At 41.3% G+C, this 14,427-nt stretch overlaps 2 protein-coding genes across 3 annotated transcripts in view; both read left to right on the top strand.

Annotated features, from left to right (window-relative positions):
• The window catches only part of SULT4A1 (sulfotransferase family 4A member 1), a 30,456-nt gene extending 25,077 nt beyond the window's left edge, over positions 1-5,379 (top strand). The window contains exons 7-8 of one of the 2 annotated variants that reach the window (XR_011142331.1): positions 1,920-2,043; positions 3,674-5,379. Coding sequence is in view for 1 of the 2 variants with exons in the window: in XM_068951231.1 (XP_068807332.1) it covers positions 3,674-3,786 (113 nt within the window). In the remaining variant the exon portion in view is untranslated. The remainder of the gene's footprint in view (positions 1-1,919; positions 2,044-3,673) is intronic. The other variant, XM_068951231.1, reaches the window with a different exon arrangement.
• A 5,823-nt stretch (positions 5,380-11,202) lies between these two features.
• Positions 11,203-14,427, top strand: part of EFCAB6 (EF-hand calcium binding domain 6) — a 109,693-nt gene continuing 106,468 nt past the window's right edge. Inside the window, exon 1 of the mRNA XM_068951150.1 lies at positions 11,203-11,343. The gene's annotated coding sequence lies outside the window, so the exon portion shown is untranslated. The remainder of the gene's footprint in view (positions 11,344-14,427) is intronic.

The raw sequence follows: 14,427 nt of genomic DNA, 5'->3' as shown, positions 1-14,427 counted from the left end.
GCACTTTTTGCAACAGCATCGTACATGAAGCTTGTGTTTATCATGACCACAAAAGCCTTTTCAGAGAAACTGATTTACAGATTATTCTCCCTTACTCAAGGAGCATGGTCTGAATACTTTGTTCTTAGGTTTCTATGTGGGAGCCCTCTCCACACTACCTCTGAGCCATTCTTCTTGTTATCTGCAAATCTGATCAACTAGAACTTTATAATTATTTTCAGATTCCCAATAAAAATATCAAATATCATCAGTCCTCCCTGATGACTAAATTTGAGTTAGCCAGTTGTTCACTCATTTAATATCCATTTTAGTGAGATTACATAATTCTGTTTTTAAAAAAAAAAACTAAAATCAACTGCCCTACAAAAGTCTATTGTATCTCTGCATTCACCTTTAATCAGTCAGACTGTAATCTTATCAATGCTTAATCGGAATTGTTTGAGACGATCTTTTCCTATGAAAGCAGGTTCACTGGTGTTCGTTACTACCTTTACGTCGTCTTTGGCACAGCCTTATGCCAGTTTTCTATTACTCTGCCCAGACTATCGTCAGAGTAACTGACCTGGGTAACTTGTACTGTTTGTACATTGGCACAAACTTTCCAGAAGGTCAGCTTTACAAAGAGCCAGTGTTCAGACTTCCTTGTTGTTACTTGTGACTGTGCAAACCTAGTAAGGAAGTGTTCCTAATACATTCTAGGAGGGGCTGTATGCTCCACTTCTTAGAGTAAGAGCTGGAAACCAGACTCCTAAGGGCTCTTTTGTCATCACTGTGATATAACACCTCTTCTTGCCCCAGTTCACTTATGCTCTGGTAAATGACGAGTTCTTGAAATAACTGCCTCAAGTTTACTGGCTTGAGGTAAAATTCCAGTGAAGATAAGTTTGCAGTTTCACTGAAAGACCAAATACATTTCCTATAATTTCTGGTAAAGTCTTCACTGCCAAACAGTGAAGTGCTGTGTTTTCCTGCTATTACATATCTTGCTTTAAACTCCCAAACTACCCTCCCCCTAGTTTTTTCAAAGTAAAATTTAACATGTAACATAACTTGTGTGAAGACAACAGACCATCTCATTTTCAGTAGGATTTTACCGCAGGTTCCCTAACTCTGGTTATCAACCCAGTCTCTGCTGTTAAGACAACATCACAAAATAATGAGCCTGGTAAGACATCCCAAGGGCTTGGATGGAGTGTGCTAGATTTTGCACTTACTTTAGTAAGTGCAAGATTCTACAAACAGAGCTACGTTCTCCTCAGTTCACTTGCATGAAGTTGCACCAAAACCAAAGTTTGTTCCTAAACTCGATGATTGTGAGATCTGTGGAGCAGTAGCATGGCTGAATGCTAAACACAGCAACCATGCCCTCCCTGGTTGCAAAAGAGAGGTGAGATTGTCATACCAGAGAAAAGAGCAGAGCTGCTGATGAGACCTTCCACAGGCAGAAGGGTGAACTACCGTCTCTACTGGCCACTTCATGTCTATCCAGATAAACAGGTTGATGCCTCCTTTTGCTGCGTGCACCATTCTGTGCCAGACTCCAGTCAAGGATCAAGAGCCTCTTTTTTTCTACCTTCTAGAAATCTTTCCAAACAGAAGGCTCCAGCTTGTAATAGAAAAGGAAGGGAGCCACAGCAGTTAATTTCGTGTTTTGTCATTTGCTCACTGTGTGCTTTTTATTAAAATATCCTTATTTTGAATTTCTTTTGTTCACTGTCTCTGGCTTTTACAATGTTTTGTTACTTCAGAATGCAGCTTCATTAACAGACGCTTTTTTCCTCTTCTGTTCATTTATGTGACAAAGAATTGTGGCAGTAACATGATAGATTATTGTAATCTGTTTCAAATATTTTTAATTTGTCATTAGTTGCATCTACTTTATTTTGCTTTATTTTAGTTCTTCATTTTTTTTCTTTTAGCACATTTACTCTGAAGATAATCCTGAGCTGCTATGAAAGCAGAACAATGATTAGATATATTACTTATATTTGACTCATATTACATCATAATTTACACAGTTGCATGATTCAAATCATAAACCAGGTGGGTGACTTTTTGACAAGTTATCAATCCGTATGGTTAAAAAAAATAAGTTACAAAGTTACTCCACTGCTTAAGTCCTTTAGAAAACTTGTCATTTGTCCTTAGGTATTGTTAGGGAGATTCAGAAGCAACATGCTTATCTTTCCAAGCAAGGAAGAAAATGTTTTATCGCTACTGAAAGGGAAATACAGGTTTTTGTTTCCTGCTATACTTTATGCTATTACAGTTGCCAGAGCAAAACTGAAATCGGTATCAGATGTTTATGATTACAAGAATTTTCTTGAAAGCCTCTTGGATACAGGAGAGATTGGACAAAAACCTTAAATTACACCTTTTCAGTCCGTGTCAAGTTATTTTGACACTATCATATCTTTAGGAGTTCTAGGAAAGTCCTGATTTTTATAAAACGACCCTCGTCATACTTACTAATTCATCATGTGTAACTTGTGGAAATTTCAGATGGTTTTGTCCTTGAACTCAGTTATAGACTTGCTGCACAAAAGCAACGGTAATTAAATGGGTAGTCTTCATATGCATCAAATGCATAATTAGGCTCCCTGCGTGTAGTTTTGTTCTTGTTGTTATGATTAAACTCTGTAGTAGCATGGTCCCAATTCTCCTTTCATTTATTCCAGCTGAACAAGCCTGGATTTTTTCTTTATTATACTCAATAGAAATGAAAAGAGAATCGGCCTCTCAGTCTGGTTAGTCCATGGGACCATGGGACTGATTTGCCAGCAAGTAACACTGGCCGACTTTGTTTAGGTTATAAACAAATTTAAAGAGTAGTGAAACTGTCGGGAAGAAGGCTACAGCAGTGGACTAGTGACTTCACCAGTGCTGTAAGGTAATATTATTAGTTGGGTTCAGTAGAACAGAAGACTGTTCCATACGTGAAAACTTCTTCAGTGTCCGCAGTAGAGCCTCCAAAATCTTCCTATTCCTTGTGCACAAAATTAAAATGTATATGGCACAAACTGGGTACATCATGGACATTTTCCCTAGATGTAATCTAGGCACTCGCTCGTACTTGACAAACTGCTTTTCTCCATTGTGAGAAACTTAAATTCATTTGTTGAACTTATATTCACCTTTAAGCATACTATAATAGAAATTAATGATCAATATTTTATATCAATAATCAAAATTGTGATCGGTTTAATACTCACTATTTGATACTCCTTTTGCATGGGTCTCTGACCAGTGTATGCTGAAGGTATATTAATCTTGAAATGTATACCTGTTAGTTGATGGCATTATTAAACAACTGTAATTTGCATGGAACTCAGAAATCCACAATTAAATTAATATCCAAAACAAAATCTGTATTTGTTATTGCTGATTAACGCTATAGAGCACAATCTCACAAAATTCTAAATTCTTTCTATATAATACTCATCCCCATGTAGATAGCAGGGTTGATGGTACCTATTTTAAGGCTTCACAATGTTGTAGCAGGGTGAATTGGGGAAGATACTTAATCAGCCTTGAGGTCTCTTTAAATTTCAATGAAAGTTAAAGCTTACTAGCATCTCACAGACGACATTTGGTGCCCTGCACAATTAGACTGTAGAAATCTGGTGTCCTGTCGTGTCAGCTGTCTGACCTGTGTTCCTTCTCTGTGTTTCAGGCCGAGTTGGGCTATGGAAAGACATCTTCACTGTTTCAATGAATGAGAAATTTGATTTAGTTTATAAACAGAAGATGGGAAAATGTGACCTCACATTTGATTTTTATTTATAAAAATGCATGCGTATGATCTCCAAATATAGCTAGAAGTGCTTTATGCATTCATTTATTACTTGCTGGACAAACTACTGTAGCTATTATGTGTAATAAGATTTAAAGAAAGGAGAACAATCTAAGTAAACCATAGCAAATGCAATTATCTTTGATCCTACACAGCTGTTTATCTTTTAGTATTTTAATCCTTTGTCCACATGCAAGAACTTCCTAGACAATACTAGAATACTCAGCTGTTATGGAATGTATTATATACATATAAGGTATGTATCATATATGCAACTAGAATGTACACCTTTTCAGCCCCACATTGATTATTTAATGTGTTTTATAGGAGCTTTTCACTAAAACCTAAATAAATGTCCATAAACCAAATAAAAATTATTTCAGAGGGAAACAAGTAACAGGCCAAAACAGTATGCTAGAATGATCTCAGGGGTTAATTGTCACATTTATTTTTATAGCTGCTATATCAAGTACGAAAATAAATCCCATTCCAAAATAGTAACTGATCAAAGTGGGGTTCCTATTAAGTTCTGCACCCCTTTATCTGTATGACTTCAGAGTGGGCTCTGTGTATTGCCATACTCTTGACAGTCAAGCCTTGCTATGAAATATAGCTGAGATTGTCACTCCAGTCCAAAAGCCACCTATGCTTTCATGATAACAGCATGCAGCTGTTTTTGTGGTGGGTGAATTTCAGCTCTGTGCAAAAGGTCAGCAGATAGATAGGAGCCTCTCAAGCTCCCAAGGCTAGTCCACGGCCTTAAAATACAACTTAAATGTAAGGCATCTAGTGCAGATGTCTCTCTTCACAAATCAACATCTCTCATCTGTATCAGTTTCCTGTGTAGATCTGAACTTCACCCAATGGATACAGTAAGAGAAGGCAAGGTGCTGGGTATCCTCTAGTTCTACCAAAATCCGAAAGTTAAGGGCACTCAGCATGTTCCACTGTTTGTACTACTGGATCCCATCACACTTAAGTGGAAGATGGATGTATGTTCCAGTGCAAGCAGGCAGAGGAAACAGCAGCAGCACTGAAGGAAAAGCGTTTAAAAATATGCCACCAGATGGGAGTATTGCACAAATATTCATGCAGAATACAGTCTCAAGAATTATTAGCCATGAACAGTCTGGATCATTATCAAGATTCAAGTTCATTTCCGCACTTTTTTTTTTTTTTTCCTATGACAGTGGCACAAACGGCCTGAAACAGGCTCCTATCACAATAAAATCCTCCAGAATTATTTTATTGTTGTTCTTTACTTAATGACATCTGTTTTTTAGGTTCTCAGCTGCAGGAGGCCCGTTTTTGCTAGTTCACTATTCTGTCGCACTAAAAGCCGTGAGGAAGGACTAGCATATATTTAGTGTTTTAGTTATGTTGGGAAACAAACTGTCAGTTCAGCAACTGGCAAGTGGTGTAGCATGATGTGGCTTGACAGCACTTTTCCTTGTATATTTGTGAGTGAAAATGCTTTCAGTGAAATTTTATTTCTATTTTTATATTTTTAGTACTGTATGAATATTAAGCACTACACATTATACTTCTGTGCTTGCTTGCTTATTGAATAAAAGATGTGTTCCATGCATTGTGGTTTGCTTATTTCATAGACCTCCTACACAGGCCATATAGGCTTTGTACAAGCCACCAAGCCTCTCTTCTGCACACACCTCCTAACATAAGGCAGAAGGGCCAAAGAATGATGGTATCAAATCAATCCAGTGATCCATCTGACCCAATGAGCTGTCCCTGACAATAGCTCATAAAGAGTTACTAGGCAAGAGTATAATAGAGAGCAAACCTATAGTGATAATGCCTTAGTACTGTCTCCCACCCAGAAGCTGGAGCTATAGGATTTTGTATCCTTGTGTTTCATAGCCCTTCACAGGGTTTTTTCTCCCAGTATTGACAGCGTCCCATAGCAATGAGTTCCTCATCTAAATACACACTATAAGAAGTGGGGTTTGTTTTTGTTTAGATCCTGCCACCAGACAGTGTATTTTGATATCCCTTTTTTCCTTATGTTGTTGATGGACAGGCACTATTCAATCCATTCAAGATTTTACAGAATATTATCTTATACCTCTTCGGCCACTTCATGCTGAGGAGTCCTTGTTTGTGTCATACAGGAGACCAAAACCCACAAACTACAATGAGCAACAAGAAGAGGAGAGAGAAAGGATGTCTCCAGTGTCTTGCTAGAGGAAAAGGCAAAATCTCCCAACAGTTCCTGCTGATTAGAGGCAGAGGAAAACTTCATTATCACCAAAACTCTGCTGTCTCTCTAAATCCTGAGGACATGAGCAATACATCCTTACTAGCTGCCTAAAAAGGCTTCTTGCATTTCTAAAGACACCAGTGAATCCTACTTCCATTACTAGGCACAGCCTATCTCCTTGTTTTTAACGACCAGGTGTATACACATACTGATACCAGATACAGCCTGTTCAGAGGGCCAGCAGCCACCAAGATGGAAGGGGAAGAGCTAGTATAAGCAAAAAAGCTTTTCCTTATTGTAGATAGTAATGGTCTCTGTGACACGTATGGTGCATCTACAGCTACGCTGGAGCTCCTTTTTTTAGGCAACATAGTTGCTGCATGCTAGGTATCTGCTCTCTAGGACCAGCAAGGCTGTCTTCAAGCTAGAGCTCTTCTTTCCTACCCCTTGCTTCTCTTGTCTTCTGTGCTATTAGGTAAAATTCACCCAAGAGTTGAGAGCTCGGCCAAAGCCTGTTCCCAGATAAGCTACACTGAAGTTCTTCTGATCCTTGAAAGCATTTCTATTAAAATCGGTAGGTGGTGAGCTCCTTCATATTTTCACAATTTCAACCTTCAGGAATTACCCAAATGCACTTGGTATGAATGTACATCTGCATCTCTCTCTATACAAACACACCCACCCCTATACATGTACTTTGAGGTACAGTGCAAATGAAAAAGAAAAATATCAGAAAATTAACAATGTATTTTTTTCACCTCAGCATTCAAATTTGCTAAGTTTCTTCAACTGAGGTAACTGTTACAAAGTTAGAACAGCAGATGGAAATCAGTTTGGTGAGATTCATCATAGCTAAATTACATAGCTCAGAACCCATTTAATGATACGGATCTGCAAGATACGGGAGGAGGATTTGGATGGCTCCATTGCAGTGGTATTTCAAACTACCAATGGGCAACCCCATTTGCTATAAAGCACTGAGTATCCTCAGCGTTAGTTCAAAGCAGCCATGCACTAATAGGACCTCACAGGATCAACCCATCACTAAGGAGATGCATATTGAGCATTACTCAAAAAACCTCAGCCATAATTCTCAAGCTGCCAATTTTAAGGAGATGGAGGTCTCATTTCTATCCCCCATCATCACTGGGAGCTATGAAATAAGAGTCATTCTGAGGCTGTTCAGAAGTAGTGCCAGGGGCTGGAGAAGCCCCAGAGAGCCTTAGGGCTGTGATGAGCACTGCTGTGGCCCAGCTGAGGCTCACGCTCCAGGCTATCTACCTTTGCACGTCCAGCGAGTGGGGCGCTTAAAATACCAGCAGCAGTAAGTTGCTTGCTTCAGCCTGGGCCCTCTGAAGTGTTAACATGAGGAAACTGAGTGGGAATTAATTCTAGATAAGAGATTTTTACACTGCCTGGTATGTGAAAGGTTTAAGTGTCCATTGCATTTAAGTTTGGAAGTAAAGAGGAAAAACAAGGAAGCTAATGCGCAATCATTAAAGATTCTCAGCCCTTTTGTGTAAGCATAAAAGCATGACATGGCACCACTACTTCTGACTCTAATTATAAAGACTTACAGGCCTGAGTCACCATTATCACAGGCCATTCAGTCTTGCCTGGGTTATAAATAGCTCCACTTAGTAGTTACAAGCAAAGGTTTAGAAGGAGGATTAAGTAACAGCATTTGCCTCTCCAATCAGAGTAAGAAGGCTAAACAGAGATTCAGCTAAATCAAATAATACTAGAACAATAACAACAACAACAACAACAAGACCAAGAATAGAAACGATAAGTAATCACACTGTGCCCTTCTCAACTACGGGTGTGATCACTAAGTAATCCATTTGATTTCTTTAGCACAAGATCTGCAGACTGGTGTCCTCTAGTGTTTGAATCATAAAACGTATGCAGATGACTATTTCTGTTACTGGACATAGTACAGAAGGCACAGATCAGGCAGAAATAATTGCAACCAATAATCCTGTTTTATTCTGATAACGTAGAGGGAGCCTGCAAAAATAAACACCTTCCTTTAAAACTTACAGCTTTCAACGTAATGGGGTTTAGACCTCAAGCGCTGAGTCATACTTTAATAAAAATAGCTATTTTGTCTTCAGGGGGCGGCAAGGAAGTCAACAATACTAACCCCACTGTTTGTCCTAGTCTACCTGCATGTAAATCATCCCTCAAAAAAATGGGAGCGCAAGGGCAAATTCTGCAGACAGACTGGAAACAAGCCTCTTTCCAGATCTCAGGCTTGAATCTTAGGTGCCTATAACATCCAGAGTCCTTCTGAAAACATTTGAGCTGTGTGGTCTTTAAAAAATAATGCTAAAAAAGTTCACAAAAATGCATGGCTGTTTTCTGTACTTTGCGACCCTGACATGTCTCTTAGCAGGGTAGGACTCCTTACCAGAAACTGTTTTCAGAGGTAGTGAAGTTGTTTATACCAATAGCATAGAGACGAGGGGAGAAGCCTTGAGGTTCCCTGCTAATGCAAGAACCTAAATGATGTTCCCTCATTAACCTGAGCTGTGCCAGTATCATTTTTCTGGACTGTGCTACTTCATCAATGAGGAAATTGTAAAGCCATGCAACAACTTTTGCTGGAGTTCTCACTGCGCGCAGATGACAAGCTCTGGCAATGCATGCTGGAGTAGCTTTAGAAGCTACCACCTCCAGCTGTCCACTCTGCTTCTTTGCCAGAAAAGGCCACCATGGAGGAGAGACAGCGGAAGCAAATGTGTGCTGGCTGCTCAGCTGCTGTAATTTACAGCCTGACATATTAACTTAAACTGAAATGGATGGTGGTTTCAGATAACAGGCTGATTTGTGAACTACAGTTGTGAGGAGCCACAGCATGTCCTCCTTTGCTGCCCCCCCTGCCTTAGAGGTGATAACTTGTAATGTCTCCCCAAATAATTGTCAGAGCTCTTCTGAAAGAGCTCTATGGTCAGCCAAATACAGTCTCTCCTCAGGAACAGGAAATTTCACATAAGGACTGAATTCCACCTGTGAAAGATGGCTGATAAAGATTGGAATCATGTCCTTCAGCAAGAAGGGGAGACAGATCCATGTTGTCACATGGAATGAATTAGCTAAAACCCACTTTTGGAGAGGAAGTTGTTTTGTAGGCAGGAATGCTGCAGTAAGACATGCTGTGTGACAGCATGCAAGATGCAGAAAGAATGGTAATGTAATGGCAGCTGACTACTCAGACTGATTCCAATCGCTACCACTAACATGCTGACTTGTCTGATGTGTGGCACATGAGTGATATTCAAAGTAACTGCCACTCAGACATTAAATCCGCTGTCACCATCTCTGTCACATACCCAGCTTTTGCCAGCACTGAACATAAGATGACAATTTAATCCTTACACAAAGATAACAGTTACACAGCTGGTATAACAGCATTGCTAAGACTTCAGCCCTCACAGGTCTTACATCTGTTCTCTTACAGCTTTGGAAAAGAGCTAGCCATAAAATATGTGAGAACTAAGAACTCAGCATGAGTGAGCCAATTAGAGCAAAATAAGAACTAAGCAAAAAGTTTAGATTTCAAGCTCCACAGGGAAGACAATATTATACTTTTGCCTACACATCACACGCACACGGCTGGTGCTTAACAAATATACAGAAGGTTATCATAGGTAGCACAGATGATGATGCATATTCCCTGCTCAAAGCCTGCACCTGCACCACTGCAGATTTTATCTTTTTCCAGGTTATTTATGTAACTTTTTTTTTTTTTTTTTTTTAACTTTTGCACCTTAATTTCTTTTGGTGTTGAAAAACCCAAAGAAAAGCCGTTCTAACCCTACTGACACAGGGAATCGTGGAAATGCTGTAAGAGACCTTCATTCCCCAGGATTCTCAGCCCATTACCCAATAGTTAGTAGGATTTAAACCCACCTAGGAAGATCCGTAACTTGAAACCTCAAGTTCAGTTCCTTAACCACCCTGTGTGAGCTACTCACACTTCAGAGTTGGTCTCTCTTAACTGTTAGACCCTTCTGGACATGTCCATTGCTCATTCGTAAAAGCAGGCATGATTAGACACTAAAACTATTTCTGAATTTGTTTTTATTACTAAAGATCTCACAGAAGCCTGCGTATTCATCACTCGGCATGAGAGAAAAGGAATACATACAAAGGCATGACACAGGCCAAGTAAAGTTGTAAACACTAGGTTTTTAAAATTGCAAGTGCAGATTAGACGGTCACTTCCTTTACTCAGTAGTCTGAAGCTATTTGAACAAAGTCTTCGAGATGAAGCATTCATTTAAAAAACTATTGATAACTATGATGTTGTGTACAGTCATTATGTTTCTGCACTCTTACCTACTTCTCCTCAAGTTACATCATCTGCAAGAGTACTGCCACTGAATTCAGAGGAAGTACCTATGAAAGGTAAATTAGATATACAAACATTTGTGGGATCAAAGCTCTAAACTGCCCTGCAGGGACTTAGTCTACAACAGGAACTACTGAAAAACTGAAGTTTTTTCATGAACTTTTGAAAATGAAAAGCATTATCCACTAATCGCTTACATGTGGCCACAGCATCTGGACTCTGCAAGAGGCTGTATTTCTCACAGACAATGGCTACAATATAGTTTTCAACATATCTGACACAATTTATTAAAAAAAAAATACACCAAAGCATATTTTCCATGGCCTTGCCATGGAAAACAGAGCTCAGTTTTCATGTCAGGCTGCTAAAAGTTTTTAAACTCCTTTTGGAATTAACAAGAATAAGAGCCTAAGCCAAGACAAAAAACAGCTTTCCAATGCTTTACCTGGGTTGCCATCCCATGATAAACACATATACTCTACACAGGATCAAACCTGAAAAGGCCCAACTTTGCACTGAAACGGCCACCACAGCCGCACTGGCGGAAAACTTTCCTCTTCGAAGCCTTTCCAGAAGTTTCCAGGCCCTCCCGCGGGGCCGCGCACGGGGGAAGCGCGGCCCAGGCAGGTGGGACCCCGGCCTCCCCCCCGCGGCGCGGCTGCAGCCGCGGGCAGCCCCCTCGCCCCCTCCCCCGCCGCACCGCGCGAGGTGGGCGGGAGACGTTAACGGCCGCCGGGGAGCCACAGCACAGCAGCGCCCTGCCCTCGTGGGCCGGGCCCAATACGGGCCTGCCTTGCTGTTGCCATGCGAGCGGGGCCGCTTCTGGCCAATCAGGAGCGAGCGCCGTTGTTACTACGGCAACAGCGTCCCGGCAACAGGAGAAGTTCGGTGCAGCGCGAAAGGGGCCCGGCACCTGGCGACCCGGCTGTTCCGACCCTTCCCCCCTCGCCCCGGGCTCCCGCCAGCGGCGGGCAGGTAACGGGGGGCCGCGGGAGGGGAGAAGGGAGCAGTCCCGCCTGCCTTAGTTGGGTGTAGGGCCGCTGAGGAGAATAGCGGGGCCGGCCCGGGCGCAGGGGCCGCTCCGAGGTGCCCGTTGCGGTGGCTCGGCGGGGAGGGTGTCCGCGCGGCCGCTGTGGGCGGCGGTTGCCCGGCCGGGGTGGGGGAGGGGCGGAGGGCAAGGTGGCCGCGAGCCCGGTCGCTGTCAGCGGTGAGGCCGTGGGTGAGGGTAGGGCTGCGGGAAAGGCAGCGAGGCCCCCGCTGATTCGTTTGACGGAGAGTGAGGGAAGAAACGATCCTGCCCTCAGGGGGAAGGCCTTCTCTAATTTCCACCGATTGGGAAGAAAACTTTTTATGTGTAAGTTATTTCACAGTTCCCTTTGACCAAAGGGCTTCTTTCACTTTCCTCTGAAGTACCTGGAAAAGAGAAGTTGCATAGTCCGAGACCTAGATGGGCTAATAGGCTCTTACTGTATTTCATCCTAGAGCATGTCCTGAGAGCCAAAATGACCTGTTCACATTGGCAAAGTACAGGGCAGTATAGGGGGAGGCCTGTGTGCTTTTGAATGTCTTGAACTCCCCTTTTTCAAAATGTTGCAAGTTGGATTTAACCTTTTGGGAATGTCTCCTTTTGGAATACTAAATTATATAGTCTCTGAGCTCATGATATATAAAACTCTCTTAACTAAACAAAGTATACATCCTGTAGATTGTTTCAGTCTTTTATATTACTCATCAGAATTGAATTTTGGAGCGGAAATATCCATATTTGCTCAAGAACCATCACCAGCTGCAGTGAGAAGGTTATCACCACTGACTGCAAAACTAAAAGGTGCCAGGTCCTCTGCCTGATCAGTAGGAGGTATGTTTCCAGCTTTGCTGCCTTCTTTGATATACATAGGCACAAGTGAGGAGGTTAAGCCACTTGGATAACATTAGACCTTCTAAGGGGCAGAGCACTTGGAGGTAATTTGTCTGCATAAGTGATACGTGTGCCAGAATCTGAAAAGCTCTGCGTTAGCATGTCCCGTAGGCTGAACCTACATGAGGGAGAGGATACAGTGTTGAAGCAATCCATCACTCTTTCTAGAGAGGCTTTCATGTTTATTTGCTACTATTTTGCTTTTCCCACAGAGCAAGTGCCACTACTGTTTTCCCTGGTTTACATGAGGCTATACAAAATGAGGAGAAGACTTCTTTATTCAGCCCACAAGCAGGACAAACACTGGCTCTGCATAGACAAGATTTCTAGAATCAACCTTCCTCTCCCCCCTCCCCCAGCCATGGAAAGAGAATAGGGAAGAGTAGCAGCTGCAGACTGGGAATACATTAATTAAAGATTTCAGAATTGCAGTTAGGGAGAAAAGGGAAAAAGTAAGGTAATATGAAGACAGGATAGCCTGTGATAGCCTATGATTTGTGTACCGAAGTCTTTCATATAGCTAAAAAGCACAGGCAAAGAGATGCCATGTACCCCAGAGACAGGAAGCTGCAAGAACACTTGTTAGGGGAGAGATAACAGTGAGTCCCCAAGAAGTCTCTGCTTCACCCACCATTTGGATGCCAGGGTGACTTGCTGTAGAAGCCTCTGGGTAGCCCATTTCAGATCACCCAGCAGCTTGTACTCGAGTGTGGCTCTGCTGCCAGTCATTTGATGTAACCCCACGATGAGAACAAAAAATTGTGCTAAAGCCACTAACTATTCACTCTTGATATGCACAGGAGAACTCATAACCTTAATTGCTCTCTTACAATTACAGAGGCTAGGCACTCTTTCAAGCAAATAAAACATTAAAAGGTAAGGTTGCAGCTATCCTTTTCTTTTAAGTTCTATAAAACAGAATATGTTAGGCTTTTAAAAAAAAAAAAAAAAAGTTAAGAGAAAATGAAGATGAGACTTGTTATCTGCCTTGCCAAGCACAATACAAAATACGGAAAGTTACAGAAATAAATATGAAAAAGAAGGAAGCAGAGCTTCATTTATCGTTGTTAGAAAAGGAAAGGACGTGGTTCCTCTGGTTTGGCTGAAACAGTTTGTCTGAAATAATATTTCCTCATTATCCTGTTAGTAGTAAAATGTCTTCTATGTTTCTATCCAGACTGGCCAGAAATACATTTTTATCCTTCTGTAAGACCCATCCATCTTACAACTATATTCAAACATGGCTCCGATGCAGGAACTTCGTGTATAGACACTTGAAGCTTTTATCGGTTAAATTATTGAAATGAGAAGAAATGAGGGCCAAACCCCTCAGTGGCTGTAAATACTATAATTTTATTGAAGATAGGAAAGCAAGCAGAGCTATTCTGACTTATGGTAGCTGAGGATCTTGCGCTAAGACTAGTAGGAGCATGCTTAAGAGGTCATAAATCAGATCCACTGCTTATATTTGTATGTGTCAGTGTGAATTCTATGTAACATATAAATCAGGAGCTATTTAGTGTAGCTGCGTTATTCCTGATTTATGCATTGATATTTTGCTGGTGTGAAGGTGGTCTAAATGAGAAGAGATCCAAGCTCAGTATCTGATAAAACTTTAAAGTTCTGTGTAGTAATCTTTGACTTTCAGTACATGGACTCCCTACAACCATAAGGTCCATGGACTGTTTCTGAAGAGTCTGTGAAAGACAACTAAGAAAGGCAAGCCTGTTTTCAGACAGGGGTGGACACGGATGTATAATTCCACCAGAAAATGTCTAAGAATCTAAAAAAACACCCTCCAGACTTTGTAAAGTCAAAGAGAGTTTTGCTAATGACCTCATTAGCAGTAGGCTGTGTTTCTACTTAATTTTTTTTTTAATTCTAGCCAAAGTACCAAGTCACATGGCTGTTGCTGCCTTTGCTGTTTGAGTGGTCCTTTTGCTAATAAATTGATTTTAAACCCATGAGGATGTCTGAGGAAACAGTAAATAGGGCAGAGTAGTGCTGAAGAGTCTGAATTTCTCTCTGGCTTGGGCATGATACAGATAGCTGGCATAATCTGTTTATTGTTGAAACCCCAATATCTGAGATAGTGTGGTGATGCTCAGAAAGGAAATGGCAAAGTAGGCTTGCATTTGTTT

The sequence above is a fragment of the Struthio camelus genome, chromosome 1 (assembly GCF_040807025.1).
Source record: "Struthio camelus isolate bStrCam1 chromosome 1, bStrCam1.hap1, whole genome shotgun sequence".
NCBI classification, from domain to species: Eukaryota; Metazoa; Chordata; class Aves; order Struthioniformes; family Struthionidae; genus Struthio; species Struthio camelus.
This window is presented reverse-complemented; position numbering and strand designations above follow the sequence as displayed.